The sequence below is a fragment of the Xyrauchen texanus genome, chromosome 4 (genome assembly GCF_025860055.1).
Source record: "Xyrauchen texanus isolate HMW12.3.18 chromosome 4, RBS_HiC_50CHRs, whole genome shotgun sequence".
Taxonomy (NCBI): Eukaryota; Metazoa; Chordata; class Actinopteri; order Cypriniformes; family Catostomidae; genus Xyrauchen; species Xyrauchen texanus.
The window spans coordinates 13,846,949-13,873,677 of NC_068279.1; the positions used below are offsets into that span (position 1 = coordinate 13,846,949).

Consider the following 26,729-nt stretch of genomic DNA (forward strand, 5'->3'; position numbering starts at 1 on the left):
TATAAAGACACCCCACAAACTTTCACACCTGTACACACTCAGTGTGGGATAGGGTGAGGAGTCTGACTGTAATGCATCTTTAGAGACATCAATTTATTTTTTAACTGTTACCTTCCTTTTATTTCCACACCCAAGTTCAAACATGGTACCTTACAGTGTTATTCCCAACTTCTCTTCCTCACTTTTTCTCTCACCTTCTTGCACAGGACCATCTGATGATCAAATAGGAAGAAGATTCTGGTTTGGCTGCGGCCATATGGTTGATAAATCCAGGACATCTCCCCAGTGTACACAAGCTCTGAGCTCCTGTCCAGAATATCCTCACCCTGCGCGCACACACACACACACACACACACACAATAACAATTAATAATCATTACAGAAGTATGAGACCATCCAGACTATACAGTATAACCTATCGATTTATTACATATTTACCAATTTGTATTTTTTCCAGCTAGCTTTGGCCCTTTTCAAAAAGAATGCGTTTGATGTGGACTTGCGGTAATGTGTCTAATATGTAATTTTATTATAAAGGAGGGCACTCACAACTGCCCCATTTGCTGTCGCTATGCACCCTCAATGCACCATTCTGCCAAGCCCACACTAGTGCAAACTCCACAATGGACTAATGCCCAAAGGTCCATGTGGCAATGTGTATACTCGGAGAAGGACATTATGGATGTGAGGGTGGTATTTAGGAAGTGCCCTTTGTCTCAATATGCCAACTACACACCTCCCAGTCAAGTACGGAGGCCTGCCATTGGGCGATTTTGTCAATGTTCTCAAGCCTTCGTTTACGTTCGTTGATTTGCTGAGTGACATTTCTCATTACCGCTAGTGCAGCAGCCACATACCGATAATCACTGAGAGAACAAAGAAATAGAGAGAAACAAAGAGAGCAAGAGAACAGAGAAAACTGTTATAGGTGGAAAGCAGATATTTCATACTTTGGCATTTCAGAATTTGTCATTTACACCATCATACTGTATATTTTGTGTTGTCCCCCCACACACTGCAATTTTAAGTATGACGCACCAGGAATGTGCTTATCCATGTTTGTATAACTCTGGCAACTAAAGTGTGTGTGTTTCTGGAGCTGCATCCTTATTTACAGGGTCCCTATGTTGTGTTCACTGCTTCCTACACACTGAACAGAGTTGTGTTTTGGGTATGATTACATCATGTACTGTTTCTGTATAAATCATATCCTGTAAATTATCATACATTTATACATATAAATGTCTATAATGCTTCTAAGTGTATTAATAAAATACATGCAGTAATTTAGTCTAATTAGGTTTGACTTTTCAAAGCTGTAACTAAAAATATACTAAAAATGTCTATTAAAGACAACTTGAACCCTTATTTTAACGTGAACGTTATTGTTTTTTTTTACATGTTATAATTACAATAAAACTCTATGAACATTTTTACGTTTGCTGCAAATCCTGTAAACAAATGTCAATCAAATTAAGAACTTGTGTACGTGAATGATTCACTTTGGAACAAGGAGTCTAATTGTATTTGTTTTAAGATTTTAGCAATTCATTTGTAGCAATTTAGTAAAAACTATACTAGAACAACTAGTCATAGTTTCGTTCTTAAAAATTTTAAATAAACTTGAATACCTCCTTACAAATGCAAAATGCTTTCCACTCCTAATTCATCTACAAACAAATAACAAAAAACAAAAAGTTTATCCAATCAGAATTTATTCCTCAATGTTTACAAGCAAAGTGTGACAACTGTTTCACAAATCGCATGAGTCTGAGCTCCACCCTGTCAGGCCTTCAGAATGTCTACAGAATCCCTCAACACTGCAGTGAATAGGCATCAAAAGTCAGATTGTCAGATTCATCAGCCAATCAGATTGATTTATTTGTCCTTGGTGGGTGTGGTCTTTAGGATATTTCCCAGCCCAGGCCTTCTAGCTGGCCTTGATTGACGCAATCACACTTTAAATGATGTACATCATTTGAAAGCAAAGAGCGCAAAGTCATGCTGACGAGTCGGCTGTCATCACTGCTGGTATTGCCGTTGAGAAAAAGATCCTTATGGATTTAAAAACCTGAGATGTTCTGCATGATCATGCGATTGATTAATTAAACAGGAAAGGAGGGCTGATTTTTTACTTCAAGTAAATTGGTATGTGCTTTTGCATTGTTATAGCAACATCAGGAGTTTTCTAAGTGTAAATTAGGCTGCTTAAGCATTCAGTGTCAGATCAAGTTTTGAAAAGTAACCAAAGTAAGCAAAATTTAAATCGCAAGTATTATTAGAGAGCTTTTTCTTGTTATTAGACCTCCTTGGTTCTGGCTTTCGTGCGTGGACGTGTTTTAAAATGTCAATTGGTATTATACGTTGACTGCCACGTAATGTATAATAGGCATATGGTGTCTTATTCATTCTGAAACTGTGTTTTCTTAATGGTATGAATCACACTGAAGGCCTAGACTTAAAATGCACTACGAGTAGTAGTGCTCAATGACCGGTGGGTAAATTTCCCTGTCCACTTACTGTGAAGGGATACTGTCAATTGATGAGAAATTGATAAGGGCTGTAACGATACGCGAACCGCAACCGGAATCACGATACAAACATCCACAATCCTGTGTTACGGTTCCTGTAGACCGAACCGCGACACACACCCCTCTCCAACCCCAGAAGCCTGCCAAAAGTTACAGATGTAGCCCCTTGAGCTCTTTACACACAATACAATAAAATTCCACTACAACAAAATTTATTTTCTCATTTCACAGTAAACATTACATGTAAATCATTATATTATTATGGAGGTGGCAGTGAGAGAAGCTGGGTTGTCTCCTCATATTAAGTCATGGTTTTCTTTCACCGCAGTGCCACAGCAACAGCTGTGCTCATGGTAAAGCATAAGATGCTTGAGATCGCATCACATAATCTTATCATGGATGTTGTTACACGATGGAACAGCTCAATGGAAATGCTGGAACGCTATCTCGAGCAACAAGCGGCTATAACGTCAGCCCTCTTGAGCACAGAGGTGCGCAAAAAAACCCGTCAACGCGATACTCTGGATAGCGCCGACATCAGTGATGCTGAAGAAATAGCAAACCTTCTTAAACCGCAAAAAAAAAGTCACCACCGTCCTGTCTAATGAAAAGAGCGCCACCCTGTCACTCATTGTGCCCTTGAAATCCACGATCGAACAGAGCATGACGGGAAATACTGTAGCTAACATGATGACAGCCATCCTGCAAAACCTCTCAAGCAGATACACAGAGGAACAGAATTATCTGCTAGAGAGTAATGCCTTGGACCCCAGATTTTGATCGTTGCTCCACTTACTCCCTGAACAACGCAAAGAGGTTTTCCTCCGGTTGAAGAACAAATCGAACCAGTTAGAGCAGGTATGTATGCATTAGTAATTGTGTGAGAACCTGTGTTTTGCATTTGTGTGCGTGTTTGTCACTCAATTTGGATGTTGGTGTACTGTAACTGTAAATAACCTAAACAAACCCACATGCTGTTTGTGTTGAACAGAACAATATTTGTTTTAATGTTTTGTTTTTTATTTTTGCACTTTTACTGCTTTAAGAATTTCTCTCTTAGGTTTCAGCTATCTTAATTCTAATTTCATGTTAAAATTCAGTTTTATTGTTCAGTGACACCTAGTCAATTGTTAATTTACATACAGAAGGTTAAAATACAACAAAAAAAGTTATTGAAAATTGTTAATGCTTTGGTAATAAATCAAATAAAGTTATTTGAATTTGTTTATTTTTTTACATTTTGTTCAAAATATCGTGATGCGTATTGTATCGTGAACGCAGTACCGTGATACGTATCGAATCATGAGCTGAGTGTATCTTTACACCCCTAATAATTCCCTATGCTATTTGCAGTGTCTTTCGGACCAAGTACATAGGATTCCAACTATTTGGAATCTCACTTAAGATGGTCAAATACCCTGTGAAGTCCACTTCCCCAGGGACTTTGGGGCGATTGGAGCGTAGCCTGTGTACCTGTGTTCTTGTACTGTGTATTTCAGTAGCTCTGCTAGCTGTAGAGGGTATTTGCAGATTTTCTGGACTGGTGTAAGCAGGTAGCCGTCAATGGCGATGTCAATCATCTGTTGAACTAATCGGCATGCTTCAAAGAAGTGCTGGTATCTTGCATCTCGCATGAGACGTGTGAGCTCCATGCAGGCGTCAACGTGGTTGTTACAATATTCTGAGTAAATCCAGAATCCATCTTGCTGTAAACAGAGAAAAAATTACAAATTCAGTTTTCTCCTTCATTTTCTGTGTGTGTGTGTGTTTTTCTGTATTTGTACATTTGTTCATGTTTTTTACATTATGATCATACATACGTGTTCCAAAAAGCATGGTCCGATCTCACTGAGATGAGGTTCTTCCGTGTTAAACTGTTTCTCCAGGTCTCTGACGAAGCTCAACTGGAATCTGTAAATTTCTTCGATATTCCCAAAGATCACCTTCAGCTGATCGTCATTAAACATGTCTCTTCGCTTTTTACACTGACGCAGATACCCCTGAAATACACACAAATGTGTATTTAAATAAAACATTTCATGGAAACTTTGGCCATATCATTTTGGGATTAGGCTCTGACTTTCGTGTTGTGTGCAATGGCAAAGAGTCTTTATGGTGGCCCAGTCAAATCATTAGAAATGTGTAGTGATGGAAAACAAATTGGAGCTCTATTTTCACGAGTACGCAAAGCTTAATACAAAGCGCAACGACCGTGCGTTACATCTAATCCAATTTTCGTGAGAGTGCTAATTCTAAGCGGAATTATCGTGCCAGCGCAAAGCGCATTGCCCATGGGTGGGAGTGTTTGCGCAATCTGTAGGTGTATGCATGCAAAATGTGGATGTTATGTATGTTAATGGATTTGCTCAAAGCGCAATTTGCTATTTTCCTGAGAAAAATTCTGTTTTCAGTGTAAAGTCTAAATTCAGTTCCTACATTTGCAGTTAGGAGATTCCACCAGCAGGTGGTAATACATTTCATGTCCAAACACTGAAAATATTGTGGAACATCAAATTATGTCCCTGACGATCAGAGTTGTAGACGTCATATGAAACAAACATTACTGAGATTTGTGTTAAACTATCTATAGATCATGGTTTATTTTTCAATTATTATTATTGTTTATATTTACAATTGTATTTATGATCTAACTTGTATTGGTATTTTTCCACCTGTTGTCATGGAGTGATTATTAATTCATTGCAAAAGATGTAAAGAAGTAAAATGTCTGGATTTGATATGAATTTTTGGACAACTTCGTTATTTTAATTATATTTAAATTTCGCTTGAAGTGTAATTTTAATTTAGAAATGTAATTTGAATAAAAAAAATTTGTGTTTCAATAAATTAATTTAATTGTTCAAAATAAAAATCGACCAGTAGAAGTGAACTGTGTGCCGATACAATCACGGACTACATGGGACTCAGATGGTTCAATATCCGGAGAAGAACCTAAGAAATAAATTGCAACTGAACCAGCCAATTAGCGTGTAGCACAATTCAGCCAAACCCACTTTATACCTAGAATTAGCACATGCTTGCACAAAAATATTAAAACTTAATGGCTATGCCCACTAACTTTGCACTTATGACATATGGAATAGCGCTACGTTTCGTGCTAGCGCTCTTAAAATACGGCCCAAGATTTTGTAAATAATTTTTGAGAATCTATCTAATTTTTGTGAGAGCTCTAAGGACAATTTATGTAACTAAGTCTGTCAATTACAAGGTTTATTATATAATGACAGAATTTTTGGGTTACTATGCTTTTATCAGAAAATGTAATGTTTTAATATAGTATAGTACTATTAAAATGTGAATGACCAAATTATGCCAGCTAAACAATACCTAAAAAAATATTTCTTTGCCTTTAATAATCTCTCACCAAGTCTTTATGTATCTTGTGAAATTCATGTAAATTAAACAGCTTTATCAGACAGCAATTTACCTCTTCTGCATTTCTTACACTGTGTGTGTGTGTGTGTGTGTGTGTGTGTGTGTGTGTGTGTGTGTGTGTGTGTGTGTGTGTGTGTGTGTGTGTGTGTGTGTGTGTGTGTGTGTTATTACCTCACAGATATCCTTCAGGTGTTTGATGTAATGTCGTTCTGTGCTCATGATCTCATTGATGACATTGGCTCTCATCTGGTCCCGGTTCTGGGTGGGCTGGCCCAGACACAGACAATCGGTGCTGGGGTTCGGACTGGCCTCTGCATGGCCATTCTGCACATCATTGGAGCATTCGGCAGTCTCGACCACTGTGTTTTCCTCCTGGTTTACCCATAACTACAACACACACAGCAAGACAAAGATGACTTGATCCACAAGCCCTGTTATTATCAATTAAAGTAATCACAATAATTGTGCTCTCATTGGATTAGCATTTGGCTCAGAGCATCCTGAGTTAACAGCTCGTATGATTGCTTTCATAAAAGGTTTAAAAGCTTCAGGGGTTGAAGTTACAGGGATCTGGAAAAAAAAAAAAAGTTTCACAATAATGGCGCCCTCTAGTGACACTAGTTTGAACTGCATTTCACCATTACAGATGCATTACTATGAACATTTACAAAATCTGTTTTCATAAAGTGATAAATGAATCTTCCTTTGAACCTAATACACAGCTGCCAAGAAGCAGACACATACAAACAAGCCATGAGAGGGGAATAGAAGGAGGAATATACAGATGTGCACAGTTAGGAACACAGAAATGTGTGTATGTTTGGTTGAGAGAATTTTATTTGTCCTGATTATGTAACGTATCGCTTGATTTCCCAGGTGAGGCAACTAATGTGAACACACATACACACACAAACTCTCTCGCCCTTTTCTTTCTCCCTCTCGATCTCACAGGCAGACTAGCCCGCATGTATATCTACTACAAGATTCACACACACACACTCACTTAGCTATTTAAATGGTGGAATTCCTTAGTAGTGAATATTAATTGTAACAGTATTTGTATCTGTCCCCAATTAAAGATGGGAATAGCTAGCAATGAACTATTCCAGTTCTGATCCCTCTTAATGATTCTGGTTCCTAAACAATTGCATTAACAACGCTTTTGGTACTTTTGCAGAAGAATTATTTGGAAATAATAAATGCAATTTTATTTGCATTTACTACCTACATCACCCAGTTGCCAAATTATGAGATCATTTCAGATTATGACAGAACAGATAAGTTAAATACAATTCTTGTAAAGGTTGTGGTTACACAGATTTTTTAGAAGCTCAAATGCAATCCAATTATCGATCCTACCAATATATTAAATATAAATTCTAAACAAACAAATAAATGTGATAACATTTTACATTTATTCGTTCATTCTTTAATAAAATTCCACTGATTACAATTACCACTTTTGTGTATGTTTAACTACATATTACCATACGAGCAACCAAGTCTGTAACTGCTCTGCCCGATAGAAGCGTCACATGCTTTACATTACATAAAACAGTGACAGTTCTTATTTCATTTGTTATTTCATATGTGAAATAACGCGTAACGAAAGTCATTACTTGCACGTCAATAACCAAAATTCAGCCATGAAACTCTGAATGGCACAAGCTGAGCTTGTTATCTGTTAGCCAATCTGCTCGCTCACATGTGACATATTGAGCCAATTGGCTTGCATGGGGTAAGCTGATTGCTCCTTTGACATGTAATCAACTTGAGTCTCTCTCTTTGTCTAACAATTATATTACTATTTTTTCTCTGAAACCCACCTCCAGTCCAGCTCCACTGGTCTAGATCTGCTACATGGGGATTGTTTTTTATGCTTATTTGTGCAGCAGCATATTTATACATGCTCAAAGCATAGGCTCTGACTCTGACATTTTGTCTAATTGTACAGCAGCAGTATGTCCGTCTGCTTAACTCAGTATGTCTGTTTATTTTCTAGCAGTAGCAATTCTCCATACTTGCTCTTCAGCAGCAGTAGCGTAGCAGATCTAGTCCACCAAGACCAATATCCTATCAATATGTCACCCACATTAACATGTTAAATCTTTCAGAGAGTTGTCATGACTGAAATAAGATTATTCAGTAACCACTTCAACTAATGTGTAAGTATGTGTGACTATACTTGTAGAGCTGTATGTTGTAGAGCTAGAGTCAAAAGAACTGGGTCATCAGAGTCATCCATTTGGAAATCGGCCAACATTGGTAGTGCTGTATGTTGCGCAATGTAGATTCAAAGGAACCGGCTCATAAGAGTAATTCATTCAGGAATCAGAATACATTGGTCACGCTGGCTGTTTCACACTGTAGATTCAGTAGAGGCACAGCTCTGCCGCAGAATACCACTGCTGGAAATACTGTTCATCTTTTATTGTTTATTATCGAGAACAATTAACAGAACCGATTTAAGGAAATCATATGGTTCCGGAAAAAAAATGGAACAGTTCTCAATTCCCAACTCTACCCCAAATATCCCGAAAGGGAGGTATTATCGGATTTAATTCACTTTTGGGGATGACATTGTCCCCAAACTATAACTAAATATGTACACACATGCATGCTTTTGCTGACCTGAACCGATGTCAATTAAAAATAGATTCTCATAAATAGACAGATTCTTTTCAGCCTCAAACCATGTCCTCTCTCTCTGTCTCTCTTTCTCTCTGTCTCTCCCTTCCTTTGTGTGTCCAGCTCTAAAGAGAGTCATAGATATGATGTTTACTCTCTTGAAGGTTGAGTTTCTTAGATTAAGATCTAATTACAATTTCAAACTATAATTGTATACCTAGAAATCTTTGACTTGGCAGAACTTTTCAGTGTATTAGCCTTGGGCTAGCTGTCCTTCCTCATCCTCATCAAAAGCAAGCCTTAGTTTGTGATCCTGCTTTCCGAGGATACAACAGTGTGTGTGTGTGTGTTTGGGGGGGTATGGTATTGCAAAGGTATTATGCAATAAATGTGGTTTATGAGGACATTTCTAGTGTCCCCATAATTCACATCGCTTAAAAACATACTAAACTATGTTTTATTGAAAATTTAATAATGCAGAAAGTTTTTTGTGAGGGGTAGGGATAGGGGTTAGAATCTATAGTTTGTATAGTATAATAATCATTATGTCTATGGAGAGCCCTCGTAAGGATAGCTGCACCAATGTGTGTGTGTGTGTGTGTGTGTGTGTGTGTGTGTGTGTGTGTGTGTGTGTGTGTGTGTGGTTACAGCTGAAAATGAAATTGAAATTGAGGAATTACAAGAACACTGATTACACAGATGTTGCACACACACACACACACACACACACACACACACATGCACACACACACACACACACACACACTTCCATCTTCTCTTTCCTTCCTCTTACTGTCCAATCTATTTTAGCCCCTCTCGCCATGTCTCTCCCTTCCTCTCTCACCCTCTCCTCCCAGAGCAAATCAGATTTTTTTTTGTCTGTTCTTCTCTTCCCTCCTCTAATGAAAAGTGACGTCTCATTTTATGCTTCACGAGTCAACTTCAGTGAACAGTGAAGAGAAACACAAGACACAGCAGAACAGAGTATACTGTGTAAATGTGTCAGCATCTTACACCACAGATCACACTGACCTTAGTAGGTCACATAAATACAACATTTCTCCATCTCTTTTACTTGGGTGCAGCTTGTGTGTGTCTTTACACTATTAGTAATTGATTACTTCAGAGTCATTTTAAGCCTCAGATGGCCAGATAACCATAACATTTCTAGATATGAGGAAAGTTAGAATTAGCCAACAGTCACAAAGTCCAACACAAAACTAGATCAAGTGAAATACGTTCCAACCTTTGTAAACAGGGTTAATCTTTGTGAATCATCACATTTTCAAATTGACTTTCCAGTGAATAAAAAAAATGTAAAAGCTTGAATGTTGGAAAATAAGCTAATTTTTAAGTCAACATTAAATAAACATTTACTAGGGTTGGTAACCAAAAACTGGTAGGCCTACTTATTCAGAACCGGGTCCATAAAAAAAAAAATGGCACTTACGATTGTGTGCAGGCTTTTTTTATTTTATCCCATTGTAATGTGTATGCACCTGGGTTTAAAAGCATTAATATTGACCATGCATTATCAACTGAATGTGATTTATCAATGCCTACACTGAATTATATAAACCTAAATTATAGAGTTAATTTCAAATGTAGAAACTATCAACCAGTCACGTTAGAGGGAATTAATTTAATTAATAATATTAATAACATATCTTAAATAAAAAGTCTGTGTAAAAACACCTTTTGCAAGAATCATTTCTGTTGAATTATGAAATTATTTCATCATTTGGAAACAGGCTGCTAAGGGCACTAAAACCAATAAGAATATAATTTCTTATATTTAAATATTAAAGTCAATTGTACTAAAAGGATCATTAATACAACCGTTAAGGATCTGGAATTGTTAAGAGGAATTGGAACCAGCACTGTTAAATTCCTTGTGATTCCCATCCCTAAACTTGACAATATTTATTTTCTTTATGCACATTCCTGGTCTTGTGGTGCATGCTTCATCAGTGCACATTATTCCAAAAAAAAACATTTAAATTGTTAAAACGTAATAAATTGCTCCACCTCTACAACAACTTGCTCCAACTTTGAAACAATTTTCCATTTTACTTGGAAATATGTCACATTGAACAGAAAATGTGACATATTTAAAATGTTTTAGATCTTAGTACATCAGAATTTGGGCTCCATATCTCCACATGGTTGCACTTGTAGTTTGGACAGCGATAATTTCGATTATTTGGATGATGTCATATAAAACCATGATGTAAGATGGATTTAACAACACTCATTTCCACTGTATGTTCCTGTGTTTCTTGTGTGGGCACAGTTTGTGTTATGCTTGTGGACTGTGAGTAAACAGCGAGAAATGATTTCTGATGACACGAGAGCTCCAGGTCTCAGCAGGAGAGAGACGCCAAACCTGCGGGCCAGCGCCACCAACTGGTGTGACATAACACCTTCAGACTCCACTGCGCTCTCTCTCTCTCTCTCTCACTCTCTCTCATAGTCGCTCTTTCTGTCTATTCCTTCATGTCCTTTCTCAGGGTTGCATAAGAGATGCCCAAAGGGTCAGAATACAGGATGTGTTGTACAGATTTATATAGTGGGTATATAATATGTACATATCTTTGTGGACACAGGTGATATTCTCTGTACAGAGAAGAGATTTTCTCACACCTGTCATGCTAGAGAGAGCGGCTTACACAACCAGCCATCAGTGTGTGGTCAGGGAGAAAAGGGGATAGATGACTGTTAGAGAAGAAAGAGAAAGAAAAAGGTAAAAGACGGGAACTGAGAAATGCACTTAGAAAGCTATACGTACAGTATATAACCAAAGTTAAGACCAAGTTATATAAAAGTCCCATTAAAAAGCACTCCACCTCTACCAACACACTCCTCCTTTTATAAGCACATCTCTATCCTACACCTCCTTTTATACTTTAAACCGTGACCCCCACTAAAAGGGTCTATGTTCATATTTCAGCACTAAGAGTCAGATTTCTCCAAGAGAACAAACTGATGGCCACACAAACTATGTGTCTCCGTTTGAGGTTTTGGCAACAACTGCAGAGGACTTTCAAACCAGAAATATTGTTAAAGGGACAGTTCACCCAAAACATTTTATGTATTTTAATAAGAATATTTCAGCTCTGTAGTACCTTACAATGAAAGTGAATGGGTACCAGAATGTTAAACCACCAGAAAACACATAAAGGCAGCATAAAAGTAATCCATACGACTCCAGTGGTAAATCCATGTCTTCAGAAGCAATATGATAGGTGTGGGTAGAAAAACAGTTAAATGTTTAAGTCCTTTTTAGCTATAAATTCTTGATATGGACAAATAATTTGAATCGCCAAAAACAAATGAAGAATGTGAAAGCGAAAGTGGAAATTGATATTGAAATTAAAATTACTTGAATATTGTATATATTGAATATAATATATCTGTTTCTCACCCACACTTATTATATCACTTCTGAAGACATGGATTAAAACACTGAAGTCTTATGGATTACTTTCATGCTGCCTTTATGTGCTTTTGGACCTTTCAAAATTTCGTTACCCACTCAATTGTATTGTATGGACCTAAAGAGCTGAAATGTTCCTATAAAAATCTTTGAGTTCAGCAGAAGAAAGAAAGTCATATACATCTGGGATGGCATGAGGGTGAGTAAATGATGAGGGAATTTTCCTTTTTGGGTGAACTTTTCCTTTAACAATATGATAACAGTATCTAATCATTAGTGTGCAGGGAAATCAATCACCCTTCAGATAGCTAGCAGCAAATGTGTGTATGCATTTTAGCAAGCATGACTGTGCTCACAAACCATTAATCATTTAGCAGCATGCATGCATACCCACTTTAGTTTATTCATATCATTTTAATACATTTTGCCCATGAAATTGACTCTGGGTTTTAAATATCACTGAAAAGGTAAGACTTAAAAATACATAGCTTTTTATATACTATATAAGAGGGATGTGGATCAGGGAAGATATGTTTGTCTTGCTGTCTGTAATGGAAGGGTTTCCAGATTTAGCGCATGCAAATGGATATAAACAGGGTTCAAAATTAACTTTTACCAAATGTTGTTGTTTTATTGTATATTTGAGACAAACAGCACAGGTAATTGTGCTATTCACATAATTCAACAGTACTGCAGCAAAACAGCACCTTTCACAAAAACATAAAGATCTGTCGTGTTTTTGTTTTCTCATATTTGTATTTTTTTCCCCCTCTTAAACAACTAATATTCCACAATCCACATATAGTATGAGTTGCAACATGAAGTTCTGGGAAACAAAAAACATTTTATGCATTTTAGATAAAATCTGATCATAAATTGTCTCCTGAGGTATAAATTGTCAGTAGATGTGTTTTATTTTAGAGCATTTGTATGTCTTTAATATACATCCCTCATGTCACTTAGGTCAGATAGAAAAACAGCGAGAGTCAGACAATAGACTATTCTTACATAATAATCTAGGTACTTTGTTTCAGTTCCTAATAAAGTAACTCCAAATGGTCAGTAATTCTGTTTTATTTATTTGCCAATGCCAATTTTACTAGCATTTGGCATTTGACAAGTTAATTTGGGACTCTGGATATACAATAAACTATTCTATTCCATTACTGTTGTGATTGGTTAGGGTTATACTACTGTGTATATAGAGTATACATAATATATATAAGTTCAGACCATCATCTGTTCAAGCATGAAAAGGACAAGATGTCAACAAATACTGTCAGAAAAGGGGGAATATGGATAGTTTTTCTCATTCCATTTCTTAGATGTAAACATTGTGTCATTACATTGACAAAATTTTATTTCAGTATTTTCGGACAGACCCAAACTGTCATCGGCATGAAGATAAGTTGCCATGGAAGCGAAGCTTAGCGATTGTGGCGGGAACGAAACGTTGGAACCAAAGCGACAACATGTGAGCAGTAAGCGATGAAATGCATTCAACGGTCAAACGGTAAGCAGTGGTTTTGAAAAAAACGCACCTTAGCCGTGGCGTTTGTGAGGCGTGATGCAGCGACAGGGTTGATATAAAAAAGCTGTTTGGTTTGTGGGGGGTGTGACTCCACCTTAGAGAAACAACAACATTAACACAAAGAAGAGTTTGTTTTAAGCTGGAGGTTAAAGGGAAGAATGTAAACTCTTCTGACTAAGGTGTTTTTAAAGGGAGAGCTCACCAAAAAATAAAAATTCTGTTGTTCCAAACTTGGATGATTTTCTTTCTTTTATGATGTTAGGTGTTCAGAATGACAGCCTAGGTCACCATTCACTTTCATTTTATGGAAAAAGATACAATGAAAGTGAATGGGGACTAAGACTAACACAACTAATGACTTCTTTTTTGTTTCAAGAAAGAAAAGAAGTCATACAGATTTAGAACATCATGAATGTGAGTAAAATAATTACAACTTTTGGGTGAACTATTCCTTTAACAGAAAATCAATGTTTTATTATTGTATTATTAAACTGTAAATTACCAAAAATGTGCCAACTAAATATCCGTGGCTAAAAAATCATGTTTTTGCCATTAAAATTCTCTAATATTCGCTTCATTTCTTAATCATGTCATTTAAATAGCTTTATCAAACTGCAATTCATTTGATATGAAAACAGCTGTGTTAAACAGGTTTGGTTCTGCAGGTGTGTGTTACACATGTAAGTCTGGGCAGATGTGTGTTAAACAGGTGTATGTTTGACAGGTGAGTGTATTGGGCAGGTGTTTGTTAAACAGGTGGTCATTAGACAGGTAAATGTTAAAACAAATGTTCAATTTGGATAAGATAAGTTCCACTCACCCTTACGAAGCTGGCAGGAAACCAGCCCTCCTCGTCATCAATTTGACCCCACCACCAGTCCTTATTGGAGGCATCCAACACCTTGATGACATCGCCAGCCTTGAAGGCCAGCTCTCGGTCAGCCATGGTCACATGGTCCCATACTGCCTCGGCATTCACTACAGAGCTCCCACTGACCAACTAGAGAAGAGATAGAAGACACAGGATACAGGAATAAAACTGACAGGACTTCTGAGATTTTGAGGCAGCCATAAAGCTGCATCTTATTTGGCTTGCCCTTTCTTGTCATTGGCTTTGCTTCACGTCTCTGGTCTAAAAAAAGTTGATAAAAGAAGTTCTGTGGCAACATATACACTCACCTAAAGGATTATTAGGAACACCATACTAATACTGTGTTTGACCCCCTTTCGCCTTCAGAACTGCCTTAATTCTACGTGGCATTGATTCAACAAGGTGCTGAAAGCATTCTTTAGAAATGTTGGCCCATATTGATAGGATAGCATCTTGCAGTTGATGGAGATTTGTGGGATGAACATCCAGGGCACGAAGCTCCCGTTCCACCACATCCCAAAGATGCTCTATTGGGTTGAGATCTGGTGACTGTGGGGGCCATTTTAGTACAGTGAACTCATTGTCATGTTCAAGAAACCAATTTGAAATGATTCAAGCTTTGTGACATGGTGCATTATCCTGCTGGAAGTAGCCATCAGAGGATGGTACATGGTGGCCATAAAGGGATGGACATGGTCAGAAACAATGCTCAGGTAGGCCGTGGCATTTAAACGATGCCCAATTGGTACTAAGGGGCCTAAAGTGTGCCAAGAAAACATCCCCCACACCATTACACCAACACCACCAGCCTGCACAGTGGTAACAAGGCATGATGGATCCATGTTCTCATTCTGTTTACGCCAAATTCTGACTCTACCATCTGAATGTCTCAACAGAAATCGAGACTCATCAGACCAGGCAACATTTTTCCAGTCTTCAACTATTTTTAGTTTGGACTGCATTCAAGTCCTCCTGGGAGGGTCAGAAGTTGTAACTCTGATTTAATTAGTGTTGTAGTGAGTTTAGTTGGACAGATTGGGCCTGAAGCTTTTTTAGGACCAATACAACGACAGGTACATTAGGTGTGTCTTATTTTATCAATCTTGAATGGCCATTTATCATACTTTTGAGCAATGTTATTTTGTTGCACAAGCCTGTCACCTCGTGTAAACTAGCTAAATGAGTTTTATTTTCTGGCAAGCTTTATTCTTCATCAATAGCAGGAAATACATTAAATATAAACTGTACAGTCACCAATTTGCATGATTTTCACATTTTGTTTAATTTGTTATTTTGCACCAGATGAGTGAATTTACTCGCTGACTGATTGGTCAAGAGCAGTTCTTGAGTTAACTCCTAATATAAATTCCAGTATCAAATCAAATAAGTTACCATGGGTTTAATTAGCTGTTCCATAGTTTATGTGATTTACTTGTACTTTTGATACTTAAGTAAATTTAAGTATTTTTCTCTTGAGCTACTTTAACTTTTACTGAAGTACATTTTCTATAAATGTATCTTTACTTTTACTTAAGTATGACAACTGGATACAAAACTGGACTAGGGGCATAATGCCTTGTGGACACTACTTGACCCAAGCTCATCTTCTTTTATGTTTTGAGTCGGCGACTGATCTTCGACGGGAAGACTTGGATCTCACAGCGAACAGTCTTATTGTCTGCGCACTCCTGCGACGTGCTGAGATTAGTTCCAGACACTATGACGGTTTTGAAAACAGCTTGAAATCTAGAAAGTTTGTCATCAAGTGTGCGCACTGTCCCGACGAGTGAAAGACCGCTATGAGCCAAAACCAATTAAATATAGATAGTGTGCAAGAGAAGGGCAAGGTATAAGGAAGCAGAAGACCAAAAAATAAATACAATTTCACCAAATCTCCCTACCCATTGTCTTTATTATTTTCAGCTGTTTTTTTATTATTTTCCTTTGCAAATTAGCACAAATAACCACATAACTTTCACAAGCCGATCTTTCATGTTTGTTGAAAATGGAGAGCAAGGAATCATGTTGCAGGAGAAAAATAGAAAATAAAATAAAACATGGACCACATCTCCCTACTCGCTGTTTTTATTATTTACAGCTTTTTTATATAATTTGTATCCTTTGCAAATGGTGCTAATAAGCACAAAAACGTCTTGTATCTTGGCATGTTATCAGGAATAAACTGAGCGAGTTTGTGAATGAATTTCACATCTTAATTTTAAGATGCATTTTGGGTGATCCGTTTGAAACCGGGCGACGTTAAGGCAGCTATAACAGACGTTATTTTTACCGGTAACGTGTGGATTTAAAGGGAAATAAGCATAGGATCGGAAAATTTATCAAATCGAATGCATGAACATGCACAGGAGGGACACGGATATGAGCAGCATTCTCATTAGAAGTTCAGTTACAGGTACTGTACTAAAATAATTCAGAATTCTGCTCTAAACATCATGTTTGTGAATAATTAAGAGAAACTGTTTGCCTGTTTTTAGTGCTTTCTGTCTCGTCTTTTACTATTCTATGCTTTATTATCATTCAGTAATACACAGACGTAATGATTGATGTATGTCCTCATGAAATTATAGACTCTCTCCTCGAAATCTGAACACAAGTGGTCAAAAGAGATGACCAGGCGTAACAGTGACATGCCTCGCTTGTGCACTTATGATTGGATCACCCAAAAGGCGTCGTAATACCAGTGAAAACATGGCCTCAGTCGGTGACGAATGGTTTTGTGGTTCAGACACTACAGTCCTGTATTGTGAGCACCAGCATGATGAAAAACTGTGAGTCGCAAAACACCAACGGCAAAAGACTGTGAGTCACAAAGTGGCAACAGCAATTTGTGTGTGTTTGCTTGGCTTAAGACTTCGATTGGGGCCCACCCGTGGAAATGTTTCACCTACGCCAGTGGTTCATACAGCACCCATCAACCAGACTCGTTCACAATATTCTGTTGTGACTCCTTTAAATTTAAGAATGCAATGCAGTTGCCACTCTCTTTCATAAACAAATTGTTTATAATCTGAAACATATCTGAATTTAACAGGATCTCAGATCTTCCCAGTGTTCTTTCATATCAACCTTTTTCCTGAATACAGCAGCTTTCTTTACAGACGCCTGTTTTAGTTTTCCGGTCTCCAATGATTTATCACACATTGGCATATGTTCTTCATGGATAATATGCTGTTTATGTGTTATTACATTTTAGACAAATTAAATAGTCACAAAAAAAACCCATAAAAGCACCATAGTGCTGATACTTTATAGAGTCGCGATGATCGTTTTTGACACTGCCAGTGGGTGGATGACGTCAAGCTATGAACCAAGTTTAGTTACGTTGATATCATTGATATCAACAGCCAACAACTGCAACTTGAGCCTGAACTCATTTTTACTCCAACTTAAATTAAATGTTTGTTGTTCTCCATCTGGAAAGCTCAGATTAGTTGTTCTTTATGGAGAACAGAACCAGAAAACAGTTAATTGGGAATTAGAATAATCATGATGCTGCTTAAAGGTTAATCAGAAAAATTTGGATATGAAAAGTTTGTTCGGAAGCACTACAGCAGAGATGTCAAACTCATTTTGGGTCGTGGGCCTGATTGGACCAAGCGACATTGCTTGGGGGCCAAGTTTATATTTATAAATTATATATACTGTGTATGTGTGTGTGTGTGTGTGTGTGTGTGTGTGTGTGTGTGTGTGTGTGTGTGTGTGTGTGTATTTTAACTTGTTTAAATAATTATTAAAATTAGGTATTACAATTACTAATGAACTTTAACAAAATCTTATCAGATATTATCATATTTTATCAACTTTGTACACAAAACATTTTGACATGACTGAAAGCAACTTGCAGAAAATCGCATATTCATTCAGCCCCTCTGAGTAATTCAGTAAGTTCATTCACTGAAGGATTCATCAAACTGATTTATAGGGAGAACTTGTGAGCTGGTGAATAACTGTTTTAAAAGTACCGGCCCATAATGGTCATTTATTTATGAATCAACTTGTTGTTGAGTACAGCCAGCGAACACTACGCAATTGAAAGGCACGCTGTTTTGGTGTTATTTCACGGTGTAACGAGGACTCAGGCTGGTTGGGATCCATATGCAGTTTATTAGGTAAGTGCAAACTCGGGTCGTACAGGCAGGGACAGGAAATAGTCAACAGAGAGAGAAGAGGGCAGGCAGGCTCGGAACTAGAACAGGCAGTGGGTTAGGGCAGGCAGCGTACTATCGTGGTCGGTAAACAGGCAGGAATAAACTAGGCAGGCGGCTAACTATCGTGGTCGAGGAAAACAGACTAGGTTGGTACACAGGATAACAAGACTTAGGGGTAAACACGCTCAGTAATGTGGCCGGGGCTAACAAGACTTCGCGAGGAAGGAATTCACAGGCACGGTTAAATAGACAGGGGTAATGAGAAGCAGCTGGGAACAATCAGGGCAGTTAGTACTCGGGCGAGTGCGATCTCCGAAGGCCAGGGAGCGAGACGCCCTCGTCGGTGTTCGTGACACACGGTGCATGCTTTTTTATGTGACACATTCAATTCAGACTGCAATCTCCTAATTTGGGTAAAATATAATTTCTTTAGTGATGCTGGTAGTTCAGCGGTGGAGCAGGAAGATGCTGTTTTCATAGCTAACACTGGGGTAAAAATATATTTTTTTAAACATTTGCCCACCAGCCACAGTAGCTGTGAATGCCCAATTTAACCACTTTTTTTTACCAGCTCCTTATGTTATTCCTAAAGGTATATAAAACACCACTTCTGAAGCTGTAGTGAATTATGACGTCACACGTGACAATTCATTAATGTTGCTGCATGTGATTTGCTTTGTATGGTTGTATTCAGCAACAAATGTGTGAAATTAAGCAATGTTGCATTCACAATGCATGTAAATGCAAACTGCTCTATGGAAATCAAGCAAACTAAACTTAGAGCACCTCTTGAGATGGTCTGAAATAATTTGCAGCATTCTCATAGACAACACTGTTCTTGCAGTTGCAAACTATTTTCAGATGACTGAAACAACAGAAACAGTGTGCACTCTGCCTGCGCGTGTACCACATGCATCAACGGCTTTATTCTTTCGTCTATTCTTTCAAATATAATCAAGTGTGTCTCTTCAAACGTGCCTCTTTGTGTCTGATAGCATTTCTTGTCACATGCCACTCTAAGACTTTTAAAAGTTGCCGCCACAGAAATATCCCACCACTGCGCATAAAATATCCACATTTGGCGGGTTGGTCTGTGATCGTTTTACTCTGAACAAAAGGAAAAACACAGAATTTACTCATTTCATTAACTAGAGGTTACATCACAAATACACATATAAGTAGTTGAAGGGAATTAAGCAATAATATTTACAAGAAAAAGAGAGAACCGCTCATTCTTTGGCTGGAGCTTTAGCCTCAATAAACCATCTGAAACCAAACATAAACACCATGGAACTGAAGCCTGCTTAAACACTGCAACAGGGACCTGCCCATTTTGTCATTATTTCTGTGAGAGAAAATTCACTGTGGGAATGTGTAGCCTGGAACTTGTGTCACCCTCAAACGTGTGGCATTCACTGATACGTGTGACTCTGCAAGCCCTGAATGTCCCATGTAATTCAAAGAAAATCCACTGATCATATAAGCTACATGCAACACCACAAATTTAAACGTTTATCTGTTCTGCTGTTGCTAATAAAATAATAGTATGAATACATCTTACCCAAGTTACATGCAAATCAATCTGACTGTTTTCAAACATTACTTATTAATTTTTTTCCGCAAATCATCCTGCGGGCCGGAGATGACTCCTTGGCAGGCCAGATCCGGCCCGCAGGCTATATGTTTGACACCCCTGTTCTACAGCAAAATACAAGGTCACAGTGCTATAGAGAAGAAATGCATGAGTAACCATGTCGTCCATGCTTGAGTAAAGATTTGCTACGTTATAGTTTTGCTTCCTGCTGACTTTTACATCGACTCAAGATGATGGCAGAGTAATTCTCTACACCGGAACATTCATACATAATCAGCTCCAAGATTTCATCCCCACAATTCAGGGCTCTATTTCTCTTGTGCACTCCTTTCCTCTATCTCTATCACTCTATGAAGCAACTCTGTAGAAGTTTTTTTTTTAAATGTGTTAATTTGAAGCAGAAGAGCAAAGTCTTTTGAATTTATATAAGCAACTACATTTGCTACACACTAGGTAAGTTGTTATCTTAGTGTTGCTACACAATCTAGGTAAATGAGAGTGGTTTCCATTGATCAGATAACTGGACTCCATCATTGAAGTCTGTTGTTAAAGTTTACAGTGCTCTGAATTACTTATCACAAACAGACAAGTGTGTGTTTTCACATACAGACACACAAGAATTTACGGGTTTGTATTATCACTCTACCATCTCTGCTCTTCTTATCTTCTTTACAGAATCATCACCAGAGGCTATGTGTATCTTTGTGTGTGTGTAGGCCCATTACCTGTGTCCTGCACATGTTTCTTATGGGACACAGTGACTATATCTGTATCACTGGCTCTGATAAAAGAATATAATAGCTGAATTAAATTTTTGGAGGTCGGCAAATTGTCAAACTATTGGTTTCTAGTAGGCAGGTCTACTCGACTGCAAAATCCAACTATATATCCGAACGCAGCTCATATGTCTGCACTGCATTGTGTGGCTGCTCATTTGCTGGAAGTGAAAATCTGTCACATCACTTTGTTGCATCATCAACGGTTGCTGTACCTCATATCACTTTTATTTGCCTCAAATGGCCAACTCTCATTGAAAAATAATTATGTGCATTTGCTGTTCCACTACAAATCACGGTCAGTGTGAACACCCCTTGAGATTCCCTGCTGCTTATCCAGCATTCAGTTCCAATGCTGATCTAGGCTGGTTTATGTTGGTTAGTGCTGATTTGGCGTTGGTCTATCTGGTGAACCAGCATAGCAATGTGGTTGTTCACCAACAAAACTTCAACAAATACTGGTCGACCAGTATGGATTTTTTGTGAATGCTGGTTCCCCTTCTGTCGCTCACTCAACATTGTGTTGATTGAAGCGACACTAGGGGTCTTTCTTGAAGGCTTCGGTTACCTCTTAACTTGAGAAAAGGCCAATGAGAAATTGGCAGACTAAATTTGCATGTCCCTCCCCGGACATTCGGGTATAAAAGGAGGGAATCTGTTCATTCAGATTTTTTCTTCGGAGCCGAGCGGTTGTGCGATCAGCAAGCAGAGATCACTTCTGTTCACTCACCTCTGCAGAGCGTTTGCTGTTGGATCTATGGCGCGTATCAGCGGCTTTCTCCTTCTCTGCACACCAGTGCAGCCTTTGCCCCTGGGCACTTCGACAGCACTTCTGAAAGAGTACATTGTCTCACAAAAGAGTATAATGTCTCTAAAAGAGCACACACAGCCGACGTTGAACGTCCTTTTCAGGATGCGTCTTTTTAAAGATACCCTTCCGCCTCTGTGTGGTTCCTGGATGCGGTTGATATCTATCTGCTCCTGACGGTCATAGACGCTGCCTCGTGTGTCTGGGCCGCGATCATCACCGTTGATGTCTTCGCCCAGCAGTTTCCGGCGGTGAAGAAACAGACGGAGGCCATCTCCCACATCATGCCTCGCTGGCGTTACAGAGGGCGTCCCCCTGCTGCCTCTAACCATCAGGCAGCTCCTGCTCTCCCTGTCTCTTGGATGTCCTCGAGGAACCAGAAGGCACCCAAGCGTTCCTGAGATGGACGACCCAGGGAACGAGATGTTCGCTCCGGAGCTGGTAAGCAGAGCACACTGTCCCCCGGTGGAGGGCCAGGAGGAGAATCTTCATTTACCTTTATTTCTTTTGCCACATTCTCAATAAAAGAGCTATTTCCTCATTCCCTGGGTCATCTGGCCCACACATACCTTCTCACTGCAACCCGGCCCCAAACACCGGCAGTCCCGTCAACCCGGACACGGACCCCTCACCTTCGGACCCACAACTGTTGTCCCCCGGCCGGCCGATTATGACGAGTCTAGAGGATGCCTACACAGGACCTTCTTGTCAGTCATTAACCCACCCCTTGCCGGGTGTGCGGAGAAAGTTATGTGCTTCGAGTCCTTTCTCAGCACCAAAGACTCAGGACGTACTTCTGCCTCCCGACGCAACACTACCTGCTCCACCCCACTCAGCTTTACGCCCTGAAATGGTGTTTATTCGCGAATTGGTGTTCTTCCCAATCTGAAGACCCACAGAGATGTGCAGTCGGGTCAGTGCTCTCATTTCTGCAGGAGAGGCTGGAGGGGAGGCTGTCCCCCTCCACCTTGAATGTTTATGTAGCCGCTATATCAGCTCACCACAACACAGTGGATGGTAAGTCCTTAGGGAAGCACAACCTGATCATCAGATTCCTTTGAGGCTGAACCCTCCTAGGCCATGCCTGTTCCCCTCATGGGAAATCTCTGTGGTCCTTTCAGGCCTCCAGAGACCCCCCTTCGAGCTGCTAAAATTAGTAGAGCTCATAGCCCTCTCCTTAAAGATGGCCCTCCAGATTGCTCTCGCTTCCATCAAGAGGGTTGGGGATCTGCAAGCATTCTCTATCAGCGACACTTGCCTGAGAACTTGCCGGGAACCTAAAAAGTTTATGACGTTTTTATGGGGCGTTGGGGAAGGGTACGTGCAGTCTTACGCAGTCTGCTGCTTTGGCATGCAACTGCCTGCCCGCACCTGCAACAGAAGTTCACGTACATGGTTCAGCGCATGGCGTGATTGAATAGGGACCACTAGTATTGCTTCAATCGACAAAACGTTGAGTGAGCGACAGAAGGGGAAAGTCTAAGTTACTATTGTAACCCTGTTCCCTGATGGAGGGAACGAGACGTTGTACCAAGCCACTGTAATGGTCGAACCTCATTCTCGGCTCCTAAATGCAAAACCTGAATGGACAGATGCACAATTCCCTCCTTTTATACCCGTATGTCCGGGGGAGGGACATGCAAATTCTGTCTGCCAATTTCTCATTGGCCTTTTCTCAAGTTCAGAGGTAACCAAGGCCTTCAAGACACACCCACATTCAATTAACACAACGTCTCGTTCCCTCCATCGGGGAATGGGGGTTACAATAATAACCTAGACGTTATCCAAGGAAGTTTTGCTGATGAAGCTGGTCAAAATGCTGTGTTGAAACACCAACATACCAGCTGTGGCTCAACATTTAAAGCACAACATATGTTGGTGAATAGCTATGCTGTTTTTTTTATGTTTTTGTTTTTTCAGGAGGGTGGTATGAGAAATGGATCGTATGATTGCATGTGTATTACAAAGTCAAATAAACCAGGGCATGGGCCAAAAAAAGCCACAGAAAGTAATTTTTAAAATAAACAGATTTGAAATGTGGAAAAAGTGCCTACATTGTAAATTCCTCAGTTTTTATCTGCAGTATCCAGTACTTGAAGATATGTAAGTATTAAGAAAAACACTAAAAACTAAAATCAATGCTGAAAATGTAGAACGTGAGGAAAACACTCAGAACAGCTCCAAAACAGAGATTACATAAAAAATCTATTGTGGCATTAAGACAGGAGAGACCTGCCAAATCTAACATTGTGATCAACCAATTATTTAAAATGTATTCTAGCAGAGCATTTATTGTGTTATTATATCTTATGAATTATTGAGAGATAGCACGTATTTATGTTAATTAGATTTTATAGGTAACAACCATGATGATAAAATGTAGAATTTGTTTCAATTAATCAATTACATTTTCGTATTTCATATAAATAAAGGTTTTCTATCGTTAGAGAACAAATATCTTCATAAAGGTATAAAAAATATCTCCTAAGAAATTTCAGGGGTCGAATATTGCCTCTTAATAAAAAGTAAAAATGTAAAAGACAGTAAATTTTTGACATTGCACTTGGGAATATGTGCACGGGTAGAGAGTGTGTGTGTGTTTGCCCTGTTGAACAGATGTGCCAATGTGATAACAAAGGAATATTTTTAGGATTTCAGGAAGTGATGCTGTTGAGTCTGATTATGTCTGAGTATGATTTAGTGAGTTTAGAAATGTCTCTCTCTTTCTCTCTCACTCAGTGTTGCAATGTGCATCTCTTTCTCTTTTTTTCTCTCTCTCTCTATCTCTCTCTCTCTCTCTCTCTGAAGGGAACAGTAAGCAGTAGGATTATGCAAATTAGTCAGAAAAACTGCATTGGAAAAGCTGCAATCCTGTCCCAGCTACCATCAGATCACTCTAGAACAGAGAAAGAACAGCTGATGAGGATCATGTACATGTCTTAAACATCCAAATTCATCTGCAGCTTATTCTCATATGAGACATTACAGATGAGACAAGGGGGCATTTTGCGTGTCAGAGTTGTACGCAATGAAACACACACTGAAATTATTATACATCTCACACACACACACACAGTAAAATGATGTAACAGCCCCCGAGATTTTCAGATTAGATGGGGATAAACTTAGCAGGATGAAAGGGTATCTCTAAGAGCCAAAAGGAGACTATTTGCTCATTAACAGACCAAACAGCAGCACGGTAACACTAGCATTAAAGGTCCAAGTCTGTGTGTGTGGGTCAGGTTTTGCCTATAGTAAGATAAAAAACCTGTAATCACCAACATTTTTGGGACAAGCCAAAGGTATCCACAAGGAAAGCTGCTAAATAAATATACAAAATAATGTCTTACTGAAAACTGTGAGGGTTAAGTTTAGGTGTACGGTTAGGATATCATTAGATCAGTCTAAAAACAAAAAAAGCCGAAGTCCCCACCATGAAACAAAAACAAACTTGTGTGTGTGAGAGCTTACTTATCTGGCATCTCTTAATTTCTTTTGCCTTTATTCTTGCATGAATGAACTGTACCCAGGAACATTCTTCCTCTTTCTCTCTTGCTCAGTCACCATTTCTCTATGTGACTGCCATGGCGCACACATCCACAACACTCCTGTCCTTTAGCCACAGCCAGACCTCACACTCATTAAATTGATTATGTCTCACTGGTTAATTGAGTGTGAATCTGTTACACTTTTGACCCAAATCATTGAGCTTTCCCTAAAATTTATATTTGACCAGAGCTGACATGGAAATGATTGACATGGACATTAAGAACAGTGGCGTAACTACAGGCATTGCTGGGTGTGCAGCCGCACTGGGGCCCGGGGTGAGAGGGGGACTCACGAGGGCCGAAAGCCAACTATTAATACGGCCATGTGCAATGAAAACAGCGAGGGGGACGCTGTCGGCTAGGGGCTGAAAGGTGCTTTGCACAGGGGAAGTTCCAAGTTACACCACTGATTAAGAACTGCACTGTATAAGCACTGCTATACACTCAGGTACAGGGTGCAGGGCAACCAAAAACCTGCATGGGACCTTTGCAGAATGCTTGACACAATAAGGCTGTATAGCTCCTAAACCTAAAATGATAGAGCAAGTTTCTCCATAGCCTAAAGCCAAAGTGTACTTTGATTTTAACACAAATGCTCAGTGTCTGTGTATAGTTACACAGACACTGATACGCAAATAATTCCAGTCGCATGCACATTCTGTGTGTTTAAAAAAGTGTGGTAAGAAAATCGGGCTGCATGCGTTCAGTGCTCAAGCACTATGCTGATGATGAAATTTGCTTCACGCGTCCTGTACGCAGCCGCTCATTGTTCACATCTGACTATACTTTGAGCATAAAATCACAATTTTGCTCTTTGGTGCAAAGAAAAAACCTGCATAAACCCACCCTCCACTCTAGGTCTTGTTTTGTTCACCTCTGTCCATTTTAGACCACTCTGTATTGCTTAAAATAATGAGGCTGCTGTAGACCAGTGAGAAATTACCCCAACTTTCAAACAGACAGGACCAACCCTTGGTTATGAGCCCAATGCCGGAGTTTACTTTCCCAATGGCATTTCTTATTACGTAGAGGTAACCAAATATGCTAATCTGACTCTCAAGCGTTCCAGCTGACCTAGACCTCCTCTGCCCAGAATGCTATGGTCACTCCAGCTTTGGATATATTTTACACTTCATGTCATACCTGCATAATTGAGATTTCAGGTAGATCGCTTCTGTAGTGATGAATCAGCTAATGACTTTGAATCAGCTAATGTTCTCTATTAAGCCTAAGTTAGATGCAAGTTGAAATGTCGAAAGACCATGCTGGTCAACCAAATTCATCTACGTTTTGCTGGTGAAAGCATGTCTAAGCTGGTCCACCAGCTAGGCCAGCACCATACCAACACTAACCAGCTTAGAACAGCATGGGAATTGCATGCTGGTTATGCTGGTCTTTTTAGTCGTAATACAGTGAAGTGATTTTGGTCAAAATAAAACTG

The 26,729-nt window shown here is 39.1% G+C and overlaps 1 protein-coding gene across 2 annotated transcripts in view; it reads right to left on the minus strand.

The window, feature by feature from the left end:
• LOC127634780 (rho guanine nucleotide exchange factor 9-like) overlaps positions 1–26,729 on the minus strand; it is a 38,545-nt gene that overhangs the window by 5,033 nt on the left and 6,783 nt on the right. Inside the window, exons 2-8 of one of the 2 annotated variants that reach the window (XM_052114465.1) lie at positions 14,343–14,522; positions 13,533–13,616; positions 6,099–6,314; positions 4,352–4,531; positions 4,005–4,237; positions 737–866; positions 195–326 (exon numbers count right to left, since the gene is read on the minus strand). In XM_052114465.1, the coding sequence (XP_051970425.1) occupies positions 195–326; positions 737–866; positions 4,005–4,237; positions 4,352–4,531; positions 6,099–6,314; positions 13,533–13,616; positions 14,343–14,522 (1,155 nt within the window). The remainder of the gene's footprint in view (positions 1–194; positions 327–736; positions 867–4,004; positions 4,238–4,351; positions 4,532–6,098; positions 6,315–13,532; positions 13,617–14,342; positions 14,523–26,729) is intronic. The other variant, XM_052114472.1, reaches the window with a different exon arrangement.